Genomic DNA, 25649 nt, shown 5'->3' on the forward strand with positions numbered 1-25649 from the left:
AATCTGAAAACCCACGTAATTGGGGTACAATGACACACAATCAGACAAATTCTTTGAATCTGAAAACCCAAGTAATTGGGGTACATGGACACACAATCAAACAATTCTCTGAGTCTGAAAACCCAACCCATTAGGTCGCCTTGTGCGACAAATGCAGGGTTACCAATTCTAACCCAGTATCCCTTAGTCTGATACATCCTTCGACATGTTGACAAGAGATGTAATTTTTATGCAAAAAACGCAATTGAGCTTAGTCGCATGACGATCATTGGTGCGCATCGCGTTTTTTGCATAACAAATTATATCTGTAGTAGTAGGAGTGGTATTGGGGTATAAATCTGGCTCCAGTGGAAGTGGTCCAAAGTCACCATTACCTATACTACTACATGGAATATTAGTTACCGAGCTACATCTTCATCAGAGCAGTGCTTAAGACAGGAAACTGTTCCAGCAAGACCGACAATGGCGAAGGGTAACTGAAAACAAAATGCCATACTCTATTCTATGTCTTTATTGTCAATATTTACAGTTACTTGCAGACACAGTTATGATAGGTTTTTTCACTCTAACAACACACAAGTCCAAAACAGCTTCTTCCTTGCCAGAAAAAGCCTACACCACCTGACTGTGAACACCTAGCGCACTGGACTCCATGGGACTAGAAGATCCTTGTATTTCTTCGGCTCTGAAAAGGGAATTGCACATACATATTTTAAGACTAATGAAATCTACACAATTAAAGAACATGAAAATTTACAGAAAAGCACCCTCTTTGTTCAAATTGAAATGTCAAAAAAATGAATAATGTATGAAACTTATGTGTTCAAATGGCTAAAAATACTTTTTGTCTTACCCAATCAGTTAGAAAAAAATGGCTCAATTAACAAAAGACATGTTTCTCAGACTTTAATCGAGTGAGTGAGTTTGATTTTACGCCGCTTTTAGCAAGTTTCCAGCAATATCACGGTGGGGGCACCAGAAATGGGCTTCACACATTGTATCCATGATGGGAATCGAACCCGTCTTCGGCGTGAAGAGTGAAGGCTTTAACCACTAGGCTACCCGACCGCCCCCTTAGACTTAAAGAGAAAATCTTACAATGAAGAAGTCCATTACCAAGATGAACACATGTTTGTACTGTCTACATGTCCTAAAATAACAAGCATAGGTCAAACACTTCCGGATGCTCCTTAAAATGCTTCCTTAAAATCTCTACAATCAGCCTTCTCAGCACATTTAAGCCATACCTTAACATGAAAGGTGGAAAAATTAAAAACAATAAATCATTTTCATTGATGTGAAGACATGAATGAATTTCATGACAAATAGCAGAAGTTCTCCTCATTTCCTAAATTATGCATGCGTGACAAAATTAGCCCATGACCTGTCCTATACATGAATCTGAAAAGCAAGCATTGTATTGTAACTCCCTGGGTTAAGTAATGAGTGAGTGAGTGAGTATGGTTTTATGCCACTTTTAGCAATATCATGGCGAGGGACCCCGGAAAATGGGCTTCACACATTGTACCCATGTGGGAAATCGAACCTGGGTCTTCAGCATAACGAGCCAACGCTTTAACCTCTAGGCTACCCAACTGCCCCCTGGGTTAACCCTCTTGGTGCCACGGGACCATATATGGTCCCTCACTTTTCACACCCGCATAGTGCCAGGGGACCATATATGGTCCCGAGAAAATGCCCTTTTTAAACTGTGAATTTTGATATTTAACACTGAGTGCGCAAAGTCAAAACTATCACCATCATCACCCCAATCATCTTAGCTTTAACATCGTGTAACTCATACTTTATACAATGCTACGAATTGCGAAATATGGCGAGATTAGTAAAGTGGCTACCGCTCTTCTCGGCCTTTTTCTGCCATGTTTGAACACCAAGCGAATGACGGCGAATTTTGATTATGCACCTTTGTCACATACACGTAAATAGTTTCAGACAAAATCCTTGTTCATAAGAAAAAATATGACCTGAGTGGTCAGAAAGACATATTTTTCCCAACTGTATACTTATTCACGTTAATACAATTCTGTTCACTCCTTTACGAACAAAATTGTTTACACGTTATGTATATTTTTATCGACTAACGGTAATGGCGGAATGGTCGGTACTCATGAGAAAACGACAGTGTATATTTGGTAATATTTCCATTACATTTATGACGTACATTGAATGAATTTATAACCATCATCACCCTAATCATCTCAACATTAATATCGTGTAACTCACATTTTATGCAGTGCTACGGATTGCGAAATATAGCGCGATTAGTAATGTGGTTACCCCGCTTCTTTATCTTTTTCTGCCATGTTGAACTTCATACGAATGAAGGCAATTTTTTATTATACACCCATGTCACATACACGTAACTATTATTATAACAGACAGCCAATTTTAAAAAGAAATCTGATCGGACTGGTCAGAAAGATTTACTAGTCCCCACTGTACAGTTATTGGCGTAAGAGTACTAACGTTTAGTCCGCCACAGTAGTGTTTAGTTCAAGTATTGCATATGTTTATCGACTGTGTGTCATGGCGATTTAGCACGGCGCTACATACTAACCGACAGTGCAGATTGACTTTTTGTTTATGATGCTGATTTACAGAAAATATTCAAATCAAAGATATGGAAAGATAGCTATAATCGTTAATATTAAGTTGGTATAGTGTATATTTATGGGCAGGAGGTTCATGATCAAAACCTAAACATTCAATGGCCAAGCCCGAAGTGATCGACAGGCAAGGCAAGTTCGCCTCATATCTGTGCCGCGATTTCTTGTTTACCGGTTGTCCTACATACTCGCCCGTTCAGACAAAAAACTGCTAATTTTTTCAAATGAAATGACTGAGAGTCATGTGTGATTGCTCGAACTACCTGACCGTGTGAGTGACTTGCCCTCACTGTTTCACATTTTGTCGCAAATGGAGATTTCAAAAGTGTGGCCACGACATCTAACGTGAGTCGACGCCATATTGTAAACAAATTGTGTCAAGGTCGGTTCTACATGTGGTAGCTCGGGGCCCGTTTCTGTCGATGGTACACGCGATACAAACATAATGCAACTACTGAAAACATCAACATAACTTCTACAATGATGACATCAATACCTTTTCGCATTTGGATTAACCGCTTATGGATACGATGTGTTGTAAAGTTCGATTTCGATTTGTTTTTCCTTTCATCGAAACTGTGATAATGGCGCTGTGATTGGTTTGCTGAAATAGTATTTTCCATGAGTCTAATGTACATGGTACATGCTGTGATTGTAGAAGATAATTGATAACCAATTGTGTATACATATATATCATCAAATACACATTACTAATCTCTTCAGAAAATGGAATGTTTTCAAACATTCTGCCATGGATATTAGATCAAAAATTAATATTAGATTTACAAATTATTTATGTACACTGTACTCTCGATTAACGTATGATAATCTATTGCAAGTCTTCAACTCTTATTTGATATGTCATCTGAAATGTCAGCAATGAGTAAAATTAATTTTATTTCGTTACAATCAGCAATTTTATTCAAATAGGCTAATAGACAGTCGGTGATTTCCCGCCGCTGTGAATTTGTCGTCTGGACAGGTGCGTGTGATTTGACCTCGCGTGTTGTGACGTGGATGACGTCACATGAAACAGCTGATCTAATGTTTTGGTAGTATAATGGATACACGTTTCCTTTTCCAAATAACTCTTTGACTGAACTAGAAACCATATTTAGTACATCACGATTGGAAAATGTCTACGGCGACCGATGAGTGAATCAGACCGCTTATCATTTGACTAACAGTGTTAGAATATTTGGCGCAGTTTTCTAATTGTGGTATGTTGACATGTGCTTTTCATATCTGTTTGAAGGCTTGATATTCCAAAAATATAATGTGCATTTAGTTGAGTACAGTGAGAAAGCTGTCAAAATTGATCCAATATTTAACAACCTAGATTTTTAATATTTTAGCTTCATCTATTGGAATCTTGATTTGTAACATAAACAGTAAAAGTAATTAGATCTACTCACAATATATAGATAATCAATTTCTGAAAGACAAAAAGTTTTCAGTGTAAATGTGATTCGTTTTGATGTTTTATATAGTAATACTTATGTCTTTTTTCACTTTGCATTATCTGAATTACCAAATACTTCAACCAGTGACGTAGTATAGTTATTAGATTCTACTTTGTTTTGTATCCTAAGTATGAAATAGATTTTTTTTTAAATAAATATTTGTCTAAGAGCAAAATCAATGCATTCTTGTGTTTTTCCCCCACCATTTTAATTTGTATATCTTCCCTCCAAGCTGTAGTTTAGCTAGGCCAAAATTAAGAAAAAAAGGAAAGACATAATAATTTAAACTATTTTTATTAAAGATTTTGCTGGTTAAATTTCGAAGTTCAATACCAAGAATATATTTTTCCTTTTATGACAAATAATTCCATTACTTTCATTGACCTACGATCATTATCTATTTCAAACTTTTCCTTTAGTAGAATGGGGTGGAATGGGAAACTAGTGGAAATAAACTATCACGTCTGTCCTTAAATGTACATGTACATACCTAGTCGTATTTTTAAATCAAATGAATAAAAGAAAGAAACAGTGGTATTTCATGGACTGGCCATACAAGTATATTTTGAGCAAAGGTCTAAGTTAGGCAGCCAAGTGCGAAATACGATCTGATACGAGGATGTGTTTTCTGGTAGTCATAGTGAAACAATGACATATGGCGCCCGAGTTGCGAGTGATCGAAAATAGGTTTGTTGAATAGATTTGCTGCCCATGAAAACGTTTCAACAATTTTGATTGAATCTACATGTACTTACTCTTGGGTGGTGTTACGTTAGTATGAACTTGTTAATTATTAAGAAATAATAATTATGCCCGATATTGAGCGATGTCAATGTGAGTATTGTTAGGGCTGTTTAGCGATCTTTCACATTTTGTCCTTTGAAAATGTACGATGTCAAATACCCCGAAGTTGTTTTTATCACTAATAAAAGAGCACGGTCATTGAAACATACATGGACGTAACCGGGATTTCTTCAAGATAGACATTCCAAACTGTCATTCGTTTTGAGATAAAATCTTTGAAACAGTCTGCATATGAATTATTCACGACCACTTCCGTCAATTTTGTTTTGACGTCAAAAACACGCACAATTTCATCGGGATTTTTTATCGGTAAACATAACTCACGGAAAATTCTCAGTGAATGTGTACTTCAACATAAATATCATATGTCTATCACTGTTAGGACATGTACTTGCCAATGATATGAATTATTGGTCATTTAGATTTCAAACAAGGGCGCTTACTTGACTTTGCGTGCCGTACTTGGGTGCGTCCATATTACGATTAATGTGGAAAAGTAGGAAACTTATAATACCAGCACTTTTATCGATGGCTGAGCAGTGCATAGATCTTTTGGATTTGGTGACTTTAGATACTGGTCGAAAGACAATCAACTCGAGTTGCATGTTATACAATTTGGTTACACTGTGTGAAGAAATAAAGACGTTGCAACACTTTTGATACAATGTATACGTTTTTGTAACCGCGACGTCAGCACAGTGCGGCACTGAGCGGTTTGCAGGCTGACTGACGTCCAGGCACTATGAGGGTTAAGTAAGTTAACAATGGTCAATAGTGGCAGCAAGAAGACAACCAGATGAGACAAGCATGCTGACACATCACTAATCATAATGGTAAGTCAAGCTAAGTCCAGGTGTCCAACCTGTTAAAATAGACAGACACAGGTTCTTCATATACACTTGTATTCAAAACGACTGCCAACACAATACACCTCCTGCACCCACACAGGTTGTCACTCAACTGCCTGCCCAGAGCAAACCAAGATGGCCACCGTAAAGTCATTCTCATATCACAGACAGCAGTTTCGTATTCGAGGGGAAGTTTCGTATCCACACATTAACACAACCCATCATCATCAGTGTTCACAAGTTAGCATGAAAGTCATGGGGTCCTTGTCATAACCTCAGGTTAGAAGTTTAAAGGTTAAAGATTTAAGAGTTTGAACACTTAATGCAAACATTCACGCCTAAGACACCTGGGCCAACCATGTTCTTGCGACTGCTGAAGAAGAACCTGACAAACTTCTCAACTATCTTTACATAAGTTTTCTAAATTAAAAAGGGCCTGAAGGGCTTCCCTTATAGTATCTCTGAATCTAGGGACCCCCGAAATCTTTAACTTTAAATGGCAAGTTCACACGGAAATGAACCTTTTTGTTCTTGTACTTTTTCCACATTAAAAGTGTTAACATAGAAGTGTCATAGACAAAAATATAAAAACATCATATTTAATTAACATATTTTTTGCACTAAAACGATTTATATTTTTCACATTTACCAAGTGTTCTATTTCCATAACAAAAACACCATGGCTTATCTCCCTTGCAATATGACGTCATTGGTGCCAATTGATAAACATTATGACGTCATCATGCTTTGTTAGAGCCGCTTCACGTGGTGTAGGTACAGTTTTGTGATTCTAGCATCTCAGATGCCAGCCAGAATTGTGTTATGCTGAGTCACCACTGCGCCGGAGTGTGTCGCAGACCATGTTGTTTTACCGCAAACTGGTCCTTGATATCTTTTGCGTTGAGAATAGACAGGGACCCAGTTGAATTGGCACCAATTACGTCATAATCTAAGGGGGATAACTCAGGCCTATTTCGCTCGTAAAACGAAGGCCTCATAACGGCATATCACTTTCACACTATTGTGAGCTTCCTACTTTCACTGTGAAAAAAAATGAGTGTATATTTTCAAACACAGATACTAACTAATTCTAAAATTGCGTTTTGTTTCGAAAAAGAAAGAAAGTGATTTTTGCGTGTACACTTCCCCTTTAAGTCACCTACGTCCTTCGGTATACCTAACAGGGACTCCTTGACGTCATACGACTCTCAATTTAACAGTTTCCTTTTAAGATTTCTTTTTCACCTTTCATTTCATTTCAATACATATACATATCTGAAATGACATTATTCATGAGCAATGTTCACTGATAATGAGATTACTTTCAATAAAGTTTCACATTCTCCTGGACCAAATAGAACTAAAACACAAAAATTAGCATTTCTGATTAAATGCAATGTTTTATACTTACCTGACACTCCTATAGTGCTAAAGTGCTCCAATAGTGCTAAAGTGCTCCTATAGTGCTAAGGTGCTCCTATAGGTGTAGTGTCAGGTAAAGTAAAACACTATATTTGACCAAATTACTGTGAGGAGGAGGATTTTAATGATCATGTTAACTTTTTGATGGAAAAATAACCAATGTCCTCAAGACTACAACAACTTACTTACTGGCATTTTCTCTACAATCAGCCTTCTCAGCACATTTAAGCCATACCTTAACATTGATGTGTAAGTTTGAAAACAACAAATCATTTTCATTGCTCACATGGAATGAATTTCTTTTACACTTTTCTATTACAATTCAATATATATATATATCAGTGTTTCCACTGGCTTTTAAAACTGCTAGTCCTGGCAGACTGGCAACTCTTAAAATTACCAGTCCCTCCTATTTATTGTCAGTCCCAACTTTCAACAAATAATAAAAAGTATGAAAATTACCTGGTTTTAATTCTTTCAGCATCACGTTCACTGCAATGATGTCATCTCTGAAGTAACTCAGTTAGATCTACACGTCATTCTCACAAAGTTCAGTCACAAGTGACTTTTTTGGGGTATATTTCGAGGCTAAGTCGCTACAAATATATATTTAACCTCGAAGCAAAGTGAAATGTTATTTCCTTGCACCAAAAACAGACAACGGGAAACCCTGATGTTTACAGACAAGCTGAAGTATTTTTCAACAAACAAAGATTTATAAGGTACTATATTTGCCGGTCCACTGGCAGTCTCATGAATTACCAGTCCAGGTCTTACTAAAAATATAACTGGTAATTACCGGTAAATGGGAACACTGATATATATATATATGTATGTATAAAATGACATTAGTCATGTTCTACGTTGGCTGACCTAGTTCTGGGAAATCTTCAGGATGCTGCCTCACATAGTCCTCCAGGATCAGCAGCTTCTCACGCCTCTTGTTGTTGTTCCACGTGTCGATGGACGTGCCCAGGTAGAACCCTCCGACACCCAGCACTGCATGCTTGTAGATCCCTGGAACATACACAGTACAGGCTGGAGTGTGGGGAACAGGAAGCAGGTGGTCATTGTTGTGGATTTATTTGCCTCTAAACTTTTTGGAACCCGCTATAGTCCTTGGTGAGAGGTGCAGTAACAAAGCTACATTGGCATGATCATATGAACAGCCAAGTCAGCTGCTGGGTGCCAACATACAAGGCAGGAAGGGGAGAGGGAGCCTAAGCTTTGAACCACCAGGTCCACAGAGTTTCAGTTATATTCTGGGACATTCGCTTCAGCTTGGGAGAAAGTGAGAAAAGGCTCAACAAAGACGTTTACATCTTTACACCTTTAGAATACAGTACAACTTCTCGTGAGGACGATCTCTGCCATAGGTCACATGTCTCAAGACAAGCAACCAGTTTTTGTGAGAATCCGTCGGACGCGAACCCGCGACCTTCGGATTGTTAGCCTGACAGCTAACCGACTGAGCTACGCCCACACTGTTAAACTTAGTGCAAATTTACCTAGTCATGCCTATGACGTTATGGAACTGAACGAAAAGGTTCGAATAGGTGACGGACACTTACGAAGGTTACGGGTAGGCATGGTGTCCCGTGACTTTAGTCTACAGACACTTACGAATGATCCCCATGCCATTTGGCACACTCGTCCCATTCCGTAATCTACAAGATACCGAGTGGTGAGAAATGAGTCAATATGCCGCGAACTGAAAACGGCTCCAGGCGTCAGACGTCAGACGGCGAACTCGCGAGTACTCATGAATGTTATGGTATCTAATAATTCGTCGGGTGATTTTTGTGACAGAAAAGTGTGGTAGGGAACACTGTAAGTATAATGTGGATAATAGTGAGGAACGAGGGAGGAATAAGCACGACTTGTGACGACACAACGGTGAGGTTTTTTTAATCAGTACTGAAGAAATGTAGCCGATGAAAGTGGCTTGTGTGAATATTCCAGGATAGTTTCCAGTAGCCAAAATATTCGACACAAATCCATTTAATCCTTTGTACTTGACGTTTTTGTGTGAAGAATATTAGGAGCCGCTATATAATCTATAATAGCCACTAAACGAGTACCTAACCCTAATGATCGTAAAGGGGTGATTGATCGTAAAGTAATCCAAGGGTTAAGGATAGACTTCGGGTAATCTAATAGCCACTAAACGGGTACCTAACCCTAATGATCGTAAAGGGGTGATTGATCGTAAAGGGGATCCAAGGGCTAAGGATAGAGAGTTCGGGGTAACCTACCTTAACACTGGTGACATTTGGATGTGTTCAGCGCCAATATAATATCCCTAATAAACTGCATTCTGTTGCATAATAATGAAAATTAATGAACCGAAAAAATGATATATGTATATTAGTTTCCATTCATAACCATTTTATCCACTTCAATTACGAGAAAAACGAAATAAAAAATATATAAAAAATAAAAGTGCTTTCGTAAACTAGCGCTTGCTCTAAAATGCGCAGCCGCAGGCAATAATCAGTAAACAAATACTCAAAACTCTCAACTCTGCAGGGTGTATTCAATGACATTGCGTGTAGAGATGATAGATCACTGGGAGGAGCTTTATGCACACTCGATGAACCCTGACGTCACAGGGCATTGTTTCGCCGGTGTGACTGGCAACAAAATACTACACATTACATCATAGGGTATGATCACGTATGATCCAGTTTGTGGTACTGTATTCTAAAGGTAGGCCCAGTTTTATTATAATCAGAGCTGATCTGAGATCAAAACCTACCATCAGAGGTTCCTGGCATTGCTAAGGTACACAACTCTGTATCAAGCCCAAAGACCATTGGTACAACTGTCTATAGGACAGAGAATATAATTTATTCCATTCAATAATTGAATGCATTTGTGCATACAATTTTCTCATGTCTAACATGATAAAACAAAACACATGTCACAACACATAATCTATCCCAACATAACCTGAATTCGGCGTTCTCCTGTTTTCGGCGATCATGTTTCTCGCGTTATTGTCCGAGAGCACGTGCTGTGTCAGAGGTCACCGGGTGATATTTCGTCAGCAGGTCACTACGACCCTCTCGGGAAAAAATCGGCTCCATATGGAAATCAGGAAGGTATTCTTACTATAGTTACAAAAACGTTGTTGAAATATACTCTCGAAACTTATTACCAATCTTACCCTATTTAAAAGTGTTGGAAATCGTAGTACTGAACTTCTAAAAATTCGCCTTTCGGCATCGTCTGCTAAGTTAACCATGTTTGTCAACAATATATCATGTGACTGAAGTCATCAGATGCCGCACGGTTAAAAAAATATGGAAACGTTTTCGGGTCATCTCTTATAGTATTTTACCATTCGTTCCAATGTTTTAAGATAGTTCTTTGTGTTCTTTCAGACCAGTACGACCGTTCGTGGTCATTATAGATCCAATTACAGCATTGATGACCTGGATAATGCCTATACACTAGTTACCGAAGAAAATGTATCTGCACAGAGGGCTGCAGCTAGGTGGGGTGTTCCAGTTTCAACACTTAAAGACCGTCTTCTCGGAAATGTCAGCCTCGACACAGTCAAGTCGGGACCGATGCCATTATTTACAGCAACACAGGAATCATTCTTGGCCAGTCACATTCGGGTTATGGGGGAGATTGGCTATGGTTACACTCGTCAGGAGACAATCAACCTTGAGAGTGACTATGCTGTCCACTTGGGATATCGGGATCGTTCTCATCCATTGAGTTTACGGTGGTTGTACAGCTTCATTGATAGATGGCCAGAACTTAAAGTACAGAAACCACGCAAACTTGAGGCTGCAAGGGCGAGATCGGCGACCAAGGAGAACATTGCGAGCTGTCACAGGTCATAAAGAAACACAGCTTGGACAATTCTCCTCATGTTATCTTCAACATCAACGAGAAAGGCCTCTCTACTGACGTTACACCCCCCAAGATTGTTGCCGGTGTTAATTGCAAGGCACAGACCTTGACATCAGGAAAGTCTAAAACAGTCACGATGATTGCAGCTGTCAGTGCAGTTGGCGGGAATGTTACTCCTTTTTTTGTATTTCCTGGTCAATGGATGAGAGAAGAACTACTGTCTGAAGCAACACCTGGAGCCTCTGGCACTGTGTCTGAGACAGGATGGTCGAATACGGATGTATTCATCACCTACATGAAGGATCACTTGGCGAAATACCTGCCAGCTCATGACGCAGATTCACCCGTTCTTATATTATATGACGGCCACAAGACTCACATGTCACTTGGTTTAATTGAATGGGCGAGGCAAAATCACATCGTATTGTTTGTTCTTCCACCTCATACCAGTCACCTTTTACAACCGCTTGGTATCGGGTGTTACTGTCCTTTTCAGACCACCTGGATTAGAGCCCGTCATTCATTTCTTAGAGAAAATTCCGGGAGAGCCATCAGTAAACACGACATATGCGGGATAGCATGTAAAGTGTTTAATTCCACTTTGACGCCTATTAATATTGTATCTTCCTTCAGAATATCTGGAATCCACCCATTCAACTCCGATGTTGTTGATGACTTGCTTGTCATGCCTGCCCGGTCTTTTACCAGGTCCCCGCCATCTGATTCGGAAGGAAATGCGGTTGTTGCCAATACTGATTGTGCTGCACGAGATTTTCTGGAATATCAGGGTGGCCAAGTCTTGAAGAATGTGAAAACGTTTAAACCAAGAAATACACCGAGTAAAATCGTCAGTGGGAAGGCAATAACTGACCAAACAATACTTGACAAAATTACAGCTCATCGGGATACACAGAATAAAGTCGGCAAACAGAATCCGCGTAAGAGGAAACGGGACAGTCAACGTGATCCATGCACTGACCAGCCCACAACATCAGGCGTGGATATATCTATGGGAAAAGGCAATTCTTCCAATAACAACAAAGCCAAGGGGAAGAGATCTAGTCGCACGGCTACTGCTGCCAAAGCTACGCGCACACCTGTAGTCCCACCTAATGACAGTTTCACAGACAGTGAAACAGATGATGACGATGTCTGTTGTGTTTGTGGGAAATTCACTCCTGATGCCTTACGGTACACTGACACAATCACATTTGTGAAGTGGGCAGAGTGCAGTAAATGTGGACATTGGGTGCATCTAGTATATTGCACGAAGTTACGATTTGTCCGCACTCATACACAATTTCTTTGTGCCCACTGTGAGCCAACGGTTGAAGAGTAAAATTCATAAATGTCTTCAAATGTTCCAGTTGGAGTGACTCATTTAATATTTCTTAATTGATGTTGGAACTACGTTGAGTTCCATTGTATTTTCACCAAAAACATTCACGTGTTGTGTATGAAACATAATTTTGGTTTTCATCAACGGTGCACCATACATTCTTTGTGTAACGTCATCGCCGAAAACAGGTGACGTAGGACGCATCTCCCAAATATGGGCCACTGCAGTAATGGCGGCAGGCGACAGCTAAATTTGAAGAGTGTCGTCAGTAAAATGTGAGTGAATATCTTTTGACAAATGATTGTTGCCATTAACAGAAAATGAATTGATTTTATTTGAACGTGTATAATTTTACCGCGCACTTTTCGTACATCGCCGAAAACAGGTGAAACCGGGATACTTGATCAACAGTCATTGTTTTGGCACACATTGTTTTTAACTGTGATCTTCTCAAGCAAACTGCATTGTTGCCCGTAAAAAATTATGGATAAAAAACAGAAGTTAGTATAGATAAAGTTTGACGTTTTCTTACTTACTCACCAACTTCTAGAATGCCAATGAAACAGTTACCCTACATTTGGCACCAAGATCGAAGGGCAATCTAAATTTCTAACGCTGTCCGTACCTGTCATCATAGGTTTCCTGGCAGTTAAATTTAATATACAGGCTCCGCCAATGCCTGCTGCACAACACAACGCTTCACCGAAGCTTATTGTGGGCATATTGCTGTCGGTTTGTGATTGAGCAGGTCGAAGTTTGTCCAAGGTGAACCTCGTCGATACCGGAAGGAAGTAGCAATGGTTTATTCAAAAGGATAACTTTTAGACGCATGGTCATGTGATCGTTTGTGAAGTATTTCTTACAATATTCTTTCCGACAGTGTTTATATTTACACTAAGACGACATTGTCCGGTGTATCATTAAATTGATATGAACATACGGTAGTTTGTGGAACTTAGTTTGTGATATTGTCCTGTTCCGTTTTATTGTTGTAGGTTCAATTTTGACAACTTCCGTTATGGCGGGTCATGAAAAACATTTAAACGAAAAGGGTTCTGATGATCGCGAAGTTTTGGTGTGGCAGTCGTCTTTGGCAAGCGCTAAGCAATGCATTTTGAAAAAGAACTATGGGAGAGCATTCGCTCACTTTCTCCTCGTGTTAAAGCTTTGTCCTGGCATGAAGAGTGCGCTCAAGGACGACTTTGTCCTGTCAATGAGGGAATGGACGGAGGGTCTCGAGCGACAAGGAAGGATGCATGACATGTTCAAGTGTTATGACCAGGCGTGCGAGCTATTTCCGGAGTGCGAAGCAGCATTAAATAACATCGGGGCACAATTATTTAGGTATTAAAGTGATGTTTTCACCGTGTCAGTAGTTCTACCTTACAATAGAAGTGTTTTTGTAGTCTTAATCCTTAGCCATTGGACATGTTTGTGCCTCTTTCAGAACAACCCTTTATGATCCATAAGGTTAGGCATTCCTTTCCCATCAAACACTCATTCACAACCCTTACGGTATACCTGTCAGTTTCATTTAAACATTTAAGCCATATATTTTACTCTGATGCAATCCTCAGCTTGAGAATCAGACGAAATCTCCATAGAAAGACTTGTGAGATGAATCCTGAATGACTGCCTGACCTAAAGTAAGGATACATGGGTTCTTGAGCCAATCTGATGTCAGGTTCCTAAAAAGAAAATCACTACAGAACACAGATATACCCTTGATACTACACCCTTTTGGGTGTAGATGCCATGGTGTTCATAAACAGAAGGATGTGTAAAAAGTATCCACAATAATATAATGGTGCTGATTTATCTTTTTTGCTTTCTGAATTCCCCAATTATACTCTTTATCAAGATACAGAAATCAGATATGCCCAGATTTTCACACAGAGATGTGTGCTATCAGAGAAAAAGTTCTGATTTGAATGATTGAGCTCCCCTTGTCGATCAAACACCTCTTAGGGTTAGTTGTGAGTTAGGGTTAGCTCTCTTACCCCTTTTTCGAATTAATACAGTGATTTGATGGAGGAAAGACAGCACACTTCAACATCTCTGATTGGATAAGAATAATTATTTTTTAAATGTCTGTATATTATACCAGTCTTCTCCTTAATCACTTCACTTCATCAACAGTGAACTTTGAATAATGTTCCAGATCGAAAACAAATATAGATAGCAATTTGGTTGGAGCCCAGCATCTTGTTTCCAAAACCCATACTGTTTTTGTTTTTTCTATCATGTAGTATTTTTGCTAAGTTTTGATAGCCCGAAATGACACATATTACATTAATCCCATTTTCGATTGAGATAAAACAGAAAAAAACTGTTCAAAATCAGGGATTTATCTGGACCTACTCAGAGGCCGATGTTTAGCCCCAAATCTACAGCAAATGTTAAGATACCTGCCCAAATTGGAATTAATAAATTCGCAATTCACGTGAATAAAGTTATAACTAATATTATACTTATGTGGAGAGGACTTATATATTTTCTTAACGATTTTAACATTCTTCCTGCAAAGGGCACTTAGTTTGGAATAAAAAATAAATTCCCGAAGTCTTAATCCCTACCCACTATTACCATGGTAATGTATTTGTACTTTTACATATACAGATTAGGTTACACAGATGAAGCAGCCCTCTATGTTCGCCGGGCCCTGAAATTGTGTCCTGATTTTCTTGCTGCCAGAGAGAATCTGGAGAATATCTGCAGTCACCTTGTTGAGCGTTGGCACTTTCGCATGTTGAATGACATGACTCGAAACAGGGCATTTCGTGATGGTATTGACCTGGCAGTGACGCAGGGCTTCAACACGGTGCTTGACATTGGAGCAGGAACTGGCTTACTTAGGTGAAAATCATGCCTCGCTTGTTAATACTAATATATACAAATGATGATGTATTAGTAATTTTAGCATGTTTTACACAAGCGTGCTAAGTTTACAGTGTGCAACTTAAGCTATTAGTTCGAAGTCTGAGTCTAGTAAAATTTTGTTTGGTCTGATAAGAGTAGCTAATAAAACTCTTTATGGTAACATTAAAATGTAATGAAAATGATGCTTAGAACAAAGTGTTTGGCACAGACCGAGTTTACTTCTATGATGTCTATCAGGAGGACAAGTTAGCAGTTATATACTAAACCTTTCTCATCTTGGGGGCCATGGGTGGACCAGGCATCTAAGGCACTGCAGCTCTGTCGCTTATGAGTTCCAAGATCCTATGATTGTCATCTTCCTGAGGCAAGGGCATAACTCAACTTAACGGTCTATGAAAGTCTGGTTTCCACCCTTGCCAAACTAGGCTGGAACTTCCAGACTCGATCTTAGCACCACCGATGGCTATTACAAGTAAAGTCCCTTCTATGTCCTTCCTATTGACCAATCAGATTCCATCTCTCATATTACTTGCATTTGCTTCAAACAAAATGGTGGCACCCAGTCAAGACAATCTGATCGATAATCAAGATCTATATTGTCATAAAAAGGGTCTTACTTCGCGAAGTGCATCAAATCACTCGAGCACCTTGATTAAAAACATGACTAGATTTACAAAATATCTAACGACGCCCAGCTGATGGTACACATGCTTTGCAAATCCTGCAATCGACCGAAATCATGTTGAAACCCCTAGTTACGAACCAGATGTCTAGTTAGTCCAGCCAAAATGTAACTCCAGAATTCCAGCCTAGGTCGACAAGGATGGAAACTGGACTTTTATGGTCACTTAACTCCCTTGCCTTAGGAAGATGATGATTGTAGGTTCGATGAGACCATCCCAGATCTCTGATGATTGCACATTATTGATATAGTATGGTAAATAAAGCATAGAGGTATTGAGTGTGTTCGAAGATCGATGTTGTGTGGACAAGTAAGGGTTAGTCAGACACAAATATCAGGTTGTTTTTTCAATAATAGGTTGAACTGGTGCATGTTTATACAGCTAAATCAAGCCCTGCATGTGCATTTCTAACATGTCTTAAAGTTTGTTTGTTTATTTGTTGTTTAACACCACAATCAGCAATATTCCAGCTATATGACGGCGGTCTGTAAATAATCGAGTCTGGATCAGACAATCCAGTGAATTACATCATGAGCATCGATCCACGTAATTGGAATACGATGACATGCATGAACCAAGTCAGCGAACTAACCGATCCTGTTAGTCGCCCCTTACGACAAGCATAGTCACCTGAAGACCTATTCTACGCCGGATCTTCACGTAATAATTTAGTAATAATGGTTCTTAAGATGGCAAGGGGGTCAGTTATTGACTTTTGAAATTAGAAATTGGCACTACTCCTGTAGTCCTTGCCAAATTTCCCAATAGTTAAGGTATCATAAGCACTAGTAGAAATGTGCCATTTTTCATCATAAGGACTAGTGGGCTAAAACTGTTAGTTTCTACTGCTGTAAACCTAACTCATCCGCTCACTAATAATTTTGTGATTATTCATGTTTGCTTCAGTTTGTTTGCTGAGGAAGCGGGCGCTGTGAGCGTCCATGCGTGTGAAGTGTCCAAGTCAATGTGTGATGTGGCAGCTGAGATTATCACAGCAAACTGTAGTGCCTCTGACAAGATTAATCTCATACCCAAACTCTCTCTGGACCTTTCTATTCCACAGGACATTCCTTCAAGGTAAAGTTTGGTTCACTGTACAAAGGGAGATTACTCTCGTCCCTACCCATAATGCATACTGATACCATATGTTAAACTGCAGGACTATTCTGGCTGGCATATGAAGAACGATATGAAGCTGAATATCTTTTCTTTTCTTTTTTTCTGTTGCACAAAGAATGCCATAAGACAAGAAATGTTATTAAAGCCTGGCTTTTGGGGTGCCATGTGTTGATGTGCATCATGTTTATGACAATAAAGAAATGCTTTTCTTTGTTTATGTGTTAATTATTTTGGGTTTTGTTTTCAAGGGTATCACTGGTTGTAACAGAAACATTTGATGCTGGCCTGTTTGGGGAGCACATCGTGTCAACACTCCACCATGCCTGGGAACACCTTCTCCTGCCCCCAGCGGCACATTCACAACAGGTGAGACGGTTGTCATATCTCAACACTCTTCTGCCTGTACATATCACCAACCCTTGAAGATCCGGGGTAGAATAGGTCTTCAGCAACCCATGCTTTTCGTAAATTAAGATGCAACTTATGGGATCGGGGCTCGGCATTAACATTATTAAGGGGCTAAAACAAGGACTGGTCAGTTTACAGTGTCTGAGTGGGGTATTCATGTTTTACTGCAGCATGGTATCTCAATGGGCTATCACTATAAAATTGTCATTAGTCCGGATAGTACAAGCACACACACATACACACGTGCATGCACATTGCTATATAAGTGCAATGATCTTGAATGCGGCATTAAACCCCATTCCACCTCACCACCTCTGACGATATAGTATTGAATGCAAGACCTAAACCATAAACTGATAGCAGTTTACGATCACTGGTTGAGGCTACTTAATGGATTGGGTGGTTATGGCTGGGTCACTTGGTTGATAGTGTGTAACGTGCTCAGATGACATGGATCATTATGTTATTGATTATAATATTTACAGTCCGTCACTAAGCTTGAATATTACTGACACAGACAGACAGACATCACGACCCCATACACCCACCCCACACACACACAGAGACAGTTTAACTTATGTTGAAATTGCATTTACATGATTTCAGTTAGTGAAGCCAAGTAAACACTTATTTAAGGAGTGAGAAAATAACTGAATAAATATTGCATTAAGCATCATCAGCAAATGTCCGCAATATTGCAGCAAGTTTGTCCATGGCCCAACCAGTATATCAGTGTCAAGTGGAAAGAGACGCCAGCCTAAATATGATTGTTTCAAGTTATGCTTGCTGCTCCAGGGAGGCGGTCGTGTGATCCCAGCTGCAGCAACGGTCTACCTTTGTCCTGTAGAGTCAGAAACCATCAGAAAAGGAAATAGGTGAGCTTTCTGTCAATACTCCCATCACATATCATAAATAGGCCAGAACCATTTATACTGATCCATCTATCACTTTGTAGCCATCTCTCTCTCTCTCTCTCTCTCTCTCTCTCTCTCTCTCTCTCTCTCTCTCTCTCTCTCTCTCTCTCTCTCTCCACAGACCTCACATGACATGAAAGGGAAACTATGGGAGTATGCACAATGCAGTGATGAGTTCACTTTGTGAAACTTTTAGTTTTAGAATTTTCTTATATTTGTTATTTTTTCTTCTGTCTTCAGGGATTCAAATATGTTAAACAAGAAATTAAATTCGTACTACCTTTATTGAAGAATTACTAGATATTGTGATATATTTTAGTTCACTGTTTTTTGTCAATGATTTGTCTTGTGTACATTTGCTGTTCGGTGCTACATTGTGTATATCTCACCAGACTGCTGTATCCTGTGCTGCTGAACCTTGACCTCCGGGGCATTGACCTCGTGTGTCAGACGTCGGTCAGTGGGGAGGAGCCCTACACCACAGAGCGGCTGTCCGCAGTCAGGGCGGGGTACCGGCAACTTGCTCCACCCAAAGTAGCTCTGAAAGTCAACTTCTGTGATCCACAGGTAAATATGTCGGGTGTTTTCTCGTGCCTTTGAGGGGCGGTCAGGTAGCCTAGTGGTTAAAGTGTTCGCTCGTCACGCCGAAGACGCTGGTTCGATTTCCGACATGGGTACAATGTGTGAAGCCAATTTCTGGTGTCCCCCACCGTGATATCGCTGGAATATTGCTAAAAGCGGCGTAAAACCATACTCACTCACTCACTCGTGCCTTTGATGAATTAATGATGTATGGATGGTGGGGTAGCCTAGTGGTCACTCGGCATGCCGGCTCCCCAGCTGGGTACAATGACAGAAGCCTATTCCTGGTGATGTGATGTTGCTCGAATATTGCCACATAAAAACCCAGTTTACTCTCTTGTTAATGTTAATGTACGAGTATTGAAGCAGTGCTATCACTGGCTGTTAAGTCACTGAAAAGCTTGTACATCCCACATAATGCTTATGGAAATAGCAGTTCCCTCGCTTGTTGGTCTTTATTTGTCTCATCACTGCTCGTGGGCTTGGGCTTGTGAAGATCTGGGTTGGAATAGGTCTTCAGCATCCCATGCTTGCCGTAAAAGGCAACTATGATTATTGTAAGAGGTGACTAACAGGATTGGGTGGTCAGTCTCGCCGCCTTGGTTGATGCATGTCATTGTATCCCGATGCTCATAATGTCAATCACTGGATTGTCTGGTCCAGATTTGATTACAGACTGCCGCCATATAGCTGAAATATTACCATGATTACTGAGTGTGGTGTTAAACAGAAAACAAACAAACATTTCTGCAGTGTGTTTCTGCCACTCTGCAGTGGACCCCCTAATGACCTTTACTTGTTGACACTGATGGTCAAGATCGCTATTTGGGGATAAAAACCCTTGATTACAATCACAGTGTTACTTTTTGGTAGGATTTTTGGTATGCTCGATATCTAAGGTACAGTTTCATCCTCTAAGTGCTATGCTTACATTTAACGAAAATGCTATAGGACTATGGCCATCTTCCTTCCAGGAAGTTGCAGCACTGTATGATGGTCTCGACATGATGGAGGAGCTGCATATCAACCAAGGAGGCAAGTTAGATGCTGTTGCCATGTGGTTTGACCTTGACCTTGACAAGAATGTAACCATAACAACGGCTCCACACATTGCCAACTGCTGGGACCAGGCTGTGTTCCCCGTCCTTGCCTCCCACTTCAGACCCGTACAGCAAGACGAAGGTACATCTCAAACAAACATACTTGTCCTCACGCTTCATGGGCTCAGCAGCAGTTGCAAACATTGCTGTTCAACCAAAGTTTATTATACTGGATGTTTTTGATCTGTTGTTCGGAGGGTGTGTTCCAAATCAGTTTGGCCTTGTGTTCACATTTCTGTATGATTCTGTAGGATATGTCCAGTTCTGAACAGAGAGACCCATGTGAGCTGCCCTACATATCTTGGTTGATTTGTTAACTATACCCTCCACCTTTTAGGTGGGGGGTATATAGTTATACCAAGGTGTCATCTGTCCGTCCGAAAACTTTGTCCTCGCCATTTCTCTTAAATTATTCAGTGGATTCATCTCAAACTTAGTACATATAATCTGTGTCATATGGAGGGGTCCATTCAAAAGAAAAAAAATGTTTTTATTAATTTTCCATTTTTTTATGAATTTTTCAAACCCTATCCATTATTTAATTGGAAACTACTGACACGCGAGGCGGGTCAGGGGTATTAGTGAGCCACGCTCACTTTTGCCCTTGTTAAGTAAATTTTTCCTGTTGATTCAAAATGGATTTTTAGAAAGTTGCAATATTGTGGGAAGTGCAAAGGGTATATATATATATATATATAGGAATGGGTGGTGTCCATCTGTCTCTCACGTTTTGTTTCCGGAGCACAACACAAAAACCATGAGAAATATCTTAACCAAACTTAACACATAGATAGGTGAACTGGTGCCTTTTGATAGTTTGTAATTTTAAAAAAAATATATATTTTGAGTTTCCATGGCTCCACACAACCGGACACGTCATATTGGCAGGGGATATGAGTATATCATGCTTGTTAAACAAAATTGCTTTGGTCCATGTACTGTGTCATTTGTATTTTAAGATGTGCGTGAAAACTTCGCAGTGAAAGAAGGCGACACGGTGAGTGTGAACTGTTCTTTGCAAAATGACTGTTTCCGGGTGCTTTGTCGAAAAGTGACAAGAGCTCACAGCCCTTCCAGGTCCGATGATAAGAAACATTTCCGTAAGCGGGACGATGACAGTCGAGTGTATTCTCTGTCCCATTGTGAAATCTCCCGTCTGAATGACATCACGCTGAACAGACATTACCTGCAAGCCCTGGAAGCCACGAGACAGAAAATACCTCGTTCAACGTCACTACTAGATCTTTCCGATGGGTTGTCTCCCCTTGGACTGCAGGCGGCTCTGATTGGCTACAGCGACATAACAATGACAACTGCGTCAGAGGAGACAAGGGAAATATTGTGTCATATTGCAGACATTAATAGCATAACAAGGGAGAGGCTGAGTTTTATTCAAGCGAAGGAGATACTCGACATGGATATGGAGTTTGATACAATTGTTGTTGAACTGTTGGAGTCCAGTGGAGTCTTCAGACAGCAGATTCTTGAGGACTTGGCGCTTACACGGTAAATGTTCACTTGGAGAAAGTAAAGCACCATGTGTTGTCACTGAGACTTTCAATATTGATTATATATAATGTGGTTAACCCACGATCCGATTTGTATCCCGATAAGTACTTTTGATCACAAGTTGATATCTTTCTTTCTGCAAGTTAATCACAACCTTGTATCATTTGTTTTTAGATTAATGAGATCAAAAACAGCATATTGTGTACATGTGACAGCTTCACAAATGTGCAAATCATCGAGGGGGTTCGACCTGTCGCGGATAACACGTTCTCAATTACATACTTTTTTGGCAATCTCGTCCGTGTTTAGATTGATTGCCATCTTTATCGCTTGTGTAAATATTTACACCACCCATAGACCACACGTAGAGTTAATGCCAATTTTACACGGACGTAATATTACACTAGCTTCGTGAAACGCGAGTTACGCCAGTTTTACACGCACATAAGACTTACGACTGCTTTGTGAAACAGATAGGCAATAGGGCAGGCGAACATGTAATGATACAATACTGTATCACTGTATCGATACACCGCCAATAAGGATAGAGAAGAAGTGTTTATTTCAATTTATTATCAGGAGTGCACATCAGCTTTTAAGGACTATGTCAGGACATTTTCTGACACCATTACTACTGAAGGAGGGATTGTTCATTAACCATGACAAATGCTTTTCCAAATTTGTATTTACATGTACACCTTGTATCTTGAATTACCTTCCCCCTTTACATGTGGTATGATCCAGTGTGAACATTTGCTGTTTTAGACTGACTTCCATGACGGGCGGGGGCGTTGTGTTGCCAGGGAAACTGACGGTGATGGGAATGTGTGTCGAGTCCGAGGACTTGGCAAAGTCCAGTTTTGTAGTGACCAGTGAATACACTTTGGGCTATCAGATAGCGGACTTTATCCGAGACTTCCAGGTAGTGAGATTTTACATAATGGATGCCTTTATCTGTGCTCTGACGTCAATCATTTACATAATGCATGGAAGCCTTTATCAGTGCTCTCACATCAATGATTTATGGGAGTGAGTATGCTTTTACGCCGCTTTTTGCAATATTCCAGCAATATCATGGCGGGGACACCAGAAATGGGCTTCACACATTGTACCCATGTAAGCGAACGCTTTAACCACTAGGTTTTGTCAATGCTCTCACATCAATCATTTACATAGTGGGGGGGATGCCTTTATCATTGCTCTCTTGTCAATCATTTACAGGGAAGCCTTGATCAGTGCTGTCACGTCAATCCTTTACATAGTGTAGGGAAGCCTTTATCAGTGCTGTCATGTCAATCCTTTACAATGTGCAGGGATACCTTTATCAGTGCTCTTTTGTCAATCATGTTTTGTCATTTGATGTCAGAATTGTATGTATAGAATTTAGTGTTTAGTTTTACATCTTAGTATTTATACAGGAAATACTTCAATAGCAATGCTGATTGCATCATTTCTGTTGATATTTAACACTGTTGACTACATATTCAGGTGAGCTACAGTGCCATGTCACTGTTCTGAAGTAACAAAATCTGTAATGATTGACTGTTTTCGCCACAATCAATCAGTAACAAATAACAACTGAAAAGAATCAGTTTTCACCGGTCAATCAGAAACAAATAACTACTGAGATGTTCACTCAATATTATTATTAAGATGAAGCACAGGTATGTTTGCAGCTGATCAATATCTTTTCAGGCAACAACTCATCCAGACATCGACCTTCACACCCTCACATACAAGAAACTATGCGAGCCATTTGAACTGTTTCAACTGGACTTCAATGAAGACAGATCTGATTCCGATCTCCCATCATTCCTTCAACAGGAAAAGGAAGTGAGTGTGTTTGTGACGGACACTGGGTGTGTCCATGCAGTGGTGTACTGGTTTGAGGTGCAGGTGATGGACGATATCCGATTCAGCACATTGGATCCAAGTCTTCACTGGAGACAAGCAGCCAAGATGATGGGCGGACAGGTGGTTGTGTCGGCTGGCCAGACACAGACATTCAAACTGCTGCTGAAAAACAGCTGTATTGATGTTAAGCCAGCTAACTGAGACAGCTGTATTGATGTTAAGCCAGCTAACTGAGACATCTGTATTGATGTTAAACCAGCAACATGAGACAGCTGTATTGATGTTAAACCAGCAACATGTGACAGTTGTATTGATGTTAAACCAGCGACATGCGACAGCTATATTGATGTTAAACCAACGACATGAGACAGCTGTTAATAAGTGCTGCTGAAACCAGCTGTATAAACCAGTTTCATGAGACAGCTGTATTGATGTTAAACCAGTTTCATGTGACAGCTGTATTGATGTTAAACCAGTTTCATGAGACAGCTGTATTGATGTTAAACCAGTTTCATGAGACACAGCAGCTACAAAGAGACTGTTATGACATGAGGAACACTGCTAGAGGTTTCAGGTCTAGTTATAGAATGTTTGGTCAGATCTAGTGGACCGAAAAATTGTTCGTTTCATACAGTGTTGGCACAGTGTATGAAGGGTTCTGGTCATAAAGGCTATAGAGAAACTCAAGAAAAACATGTTAGAGATTCAGATGAAAGGTCTGTTGTGAACCAGGAACACACATTTTATTTTTGACCCCAGCACTAGTCACAAATCCACAACTTCCACTTGATCAACTTCGTGTAAGAAGTGACATTATTGTGCAGGAAGACTGGAATCACGGTAATTGAATATTCATGCATGACCACATCATTACGTGTACGTTGAGATGCATCACGTAGTGAGATATTCAGGCATGACCACATCATTACATTGTACGTTGAGACACATCATGTAGTGAGATATTCAGGCATGACCACATCATTACATGTACGTTGAGATGCATCACGTAGTGAGATATTCATGCATGACCACATCATTACGTGGACGTTGAGATGCATCACGTAGTGAGATATTCATGCATGACCACATCATTACGTGTACGTTGAGATGCATCACGTAGTGAGATATTCATGCATGACCACATCATAACGTGTACGTTGAGATGCATCACGTAGTGAGATATTCATGCATGACCACATCATTACGTGTACGTTGAGATGCATCGCGTAGTGAGATATTCATGCATGACCACATCATTACGTGTACGTTGAGATGCATCAGTGAGATATTCATGCATGACCACATCATTAAGTGTACGTTGAGATGCATCACGTAGTGAGATATTCAGGCATGACCACATCATTATGTGTACGTTGAGATGCATCAGTGAGATATTCATGCATGACCACATCATTACGTGTATGTTGAGATGCATCACGTAGTGAGATATTCATGCATGACCACATCATTACGTGTACGTTGAGATGCATCACGTAGTGAGATATTCATGCATGACCACATCATTACATTGTACGTTGAGACACATCATGTAGTGAGATATTCATGCATGACCACATCATTACATGTACGTTGAGATGCATCATGTAGTGAGATATTCATGCATGACCACATCATTACGTGGACGTTGAGATGCATCACATAGTGAGATATTCATGCATGACCACATCATAACGTGTACTTTGAGATGCATCACGTAGTGAGATATTCATGCATGACCACATCATTATGTGTACGTTGAGATGCATCACGTAGTGAGATATTCATGCATGACCACATCATAACGTGTATGTTGAGATGCATCAGTGAGATATTCATGCATGACCACATCATTACGTGTACGTTGAGATGCATCACGTAGTGAGATATTCATGCATGACCACATCATTACGTGTACGTTGAGATGCATCAGTGAGATATTCATGCATGACCACATCATTACATGTACATTGAGATGCATCAGTGAGATATTCATGCATGACCACATCATTACGTGTACGTTGAGATGCATCAGTGAGATATTCATGCATGACAACATCATTACGTGTACGTTGAGATGCATCAGTGAGATATTCATGCATGACCACATCATCAAGTGTACGTTGAGATGCATCACGTAGTGAGATATTCAGGCATGACCACATCATTATGTGTACGTTGAGATGCATCAGTGAGATATTCATGCATGACCACATCATTACGTGTACGTTGA

At 40.0% G+C, this 25649-nt stretch overlaps 2 protein-coding genes and 1 pseudogene across 2 annotated transcripts; 2 read left to right on the forward strand and 1 right to left on the reverse strand.

Annotated features, from left to right (window-relative positions):
* Positions 1 to 501: 501 nt before the first annotated feature.
* On the reverse strand, positions 502 to 13168 carry LOC139449635 (NADH dehydrogenase [ubiquinone] 1 subunit C2-like). Its single transcript, XM_071231112.1, has 3 exons — positions 12996 to 13168; positions 8038 to 8181; positions 502 to 685 (listed from the first exon to the last, which is right to left on the reverse strand). The coding sequence occupies exons 1-3, from the start codon at positions 13090 to 13092 to the stop codon at positions 636 to 638; spliced, it is 291 nt and encodes a 96-aa protein (XP_071087213.1). The 5' UTR covers positions 13093 to 13168; the 3' UTR covers positions 502 to 635.
* LOC139449634 (uncharacterized) lies at positions 10794 to 11616 on the forward strand (annotated as a pseudogene).
* Positions 13169 to 13388: 220 nt separating the features above from the next.
* On the forward strand, positions 13389 to 24277 carry LOC139449628 (protein arginine N-methyltransferase 9-like). Its single transcript, XM_071231103.1, has 10 exons — positions 13389 to 13714; positions 14990 to 15226; positions 16840 to 17010; positions 17301 to 17418; positions 18256 to 18335; positions 18767 to 18941; positions 19931 to 20138; positions 21016 to 21562; positions 22331 to 22487; positions 23261 to 24277. The coding sequence occupies exons 1-10, from the start codon at positions 13389 to 13391 to the stop codon at positions 23618 to 23620; spliced, it is 2379 nt and encodes a 792-aa protein (XP_071087204.1). The 3' UTR covers positions 23621 to 24277.
* The last annotated feature ends 1372 nt before the right edge of the window (positions 24278 to 25649 follow it).

This window comes from Haliotis cracherodii, unplaced genomic scaffold (genome assembly GCF_022045235.1).
Source record: "Haliotis cracherodii isolate W230 unplaced genomic scaffold, xgHalCrac1.p SCAF_8, whole genome shotgun sequence".
Taxonomy (NCBI): domain Eukaryota; kingdom Metazoa; phylum Mollusca; class Gastropoda; order Lepetellida; family Haliotidae; genus Haliotis; species Haliotis cracherodii.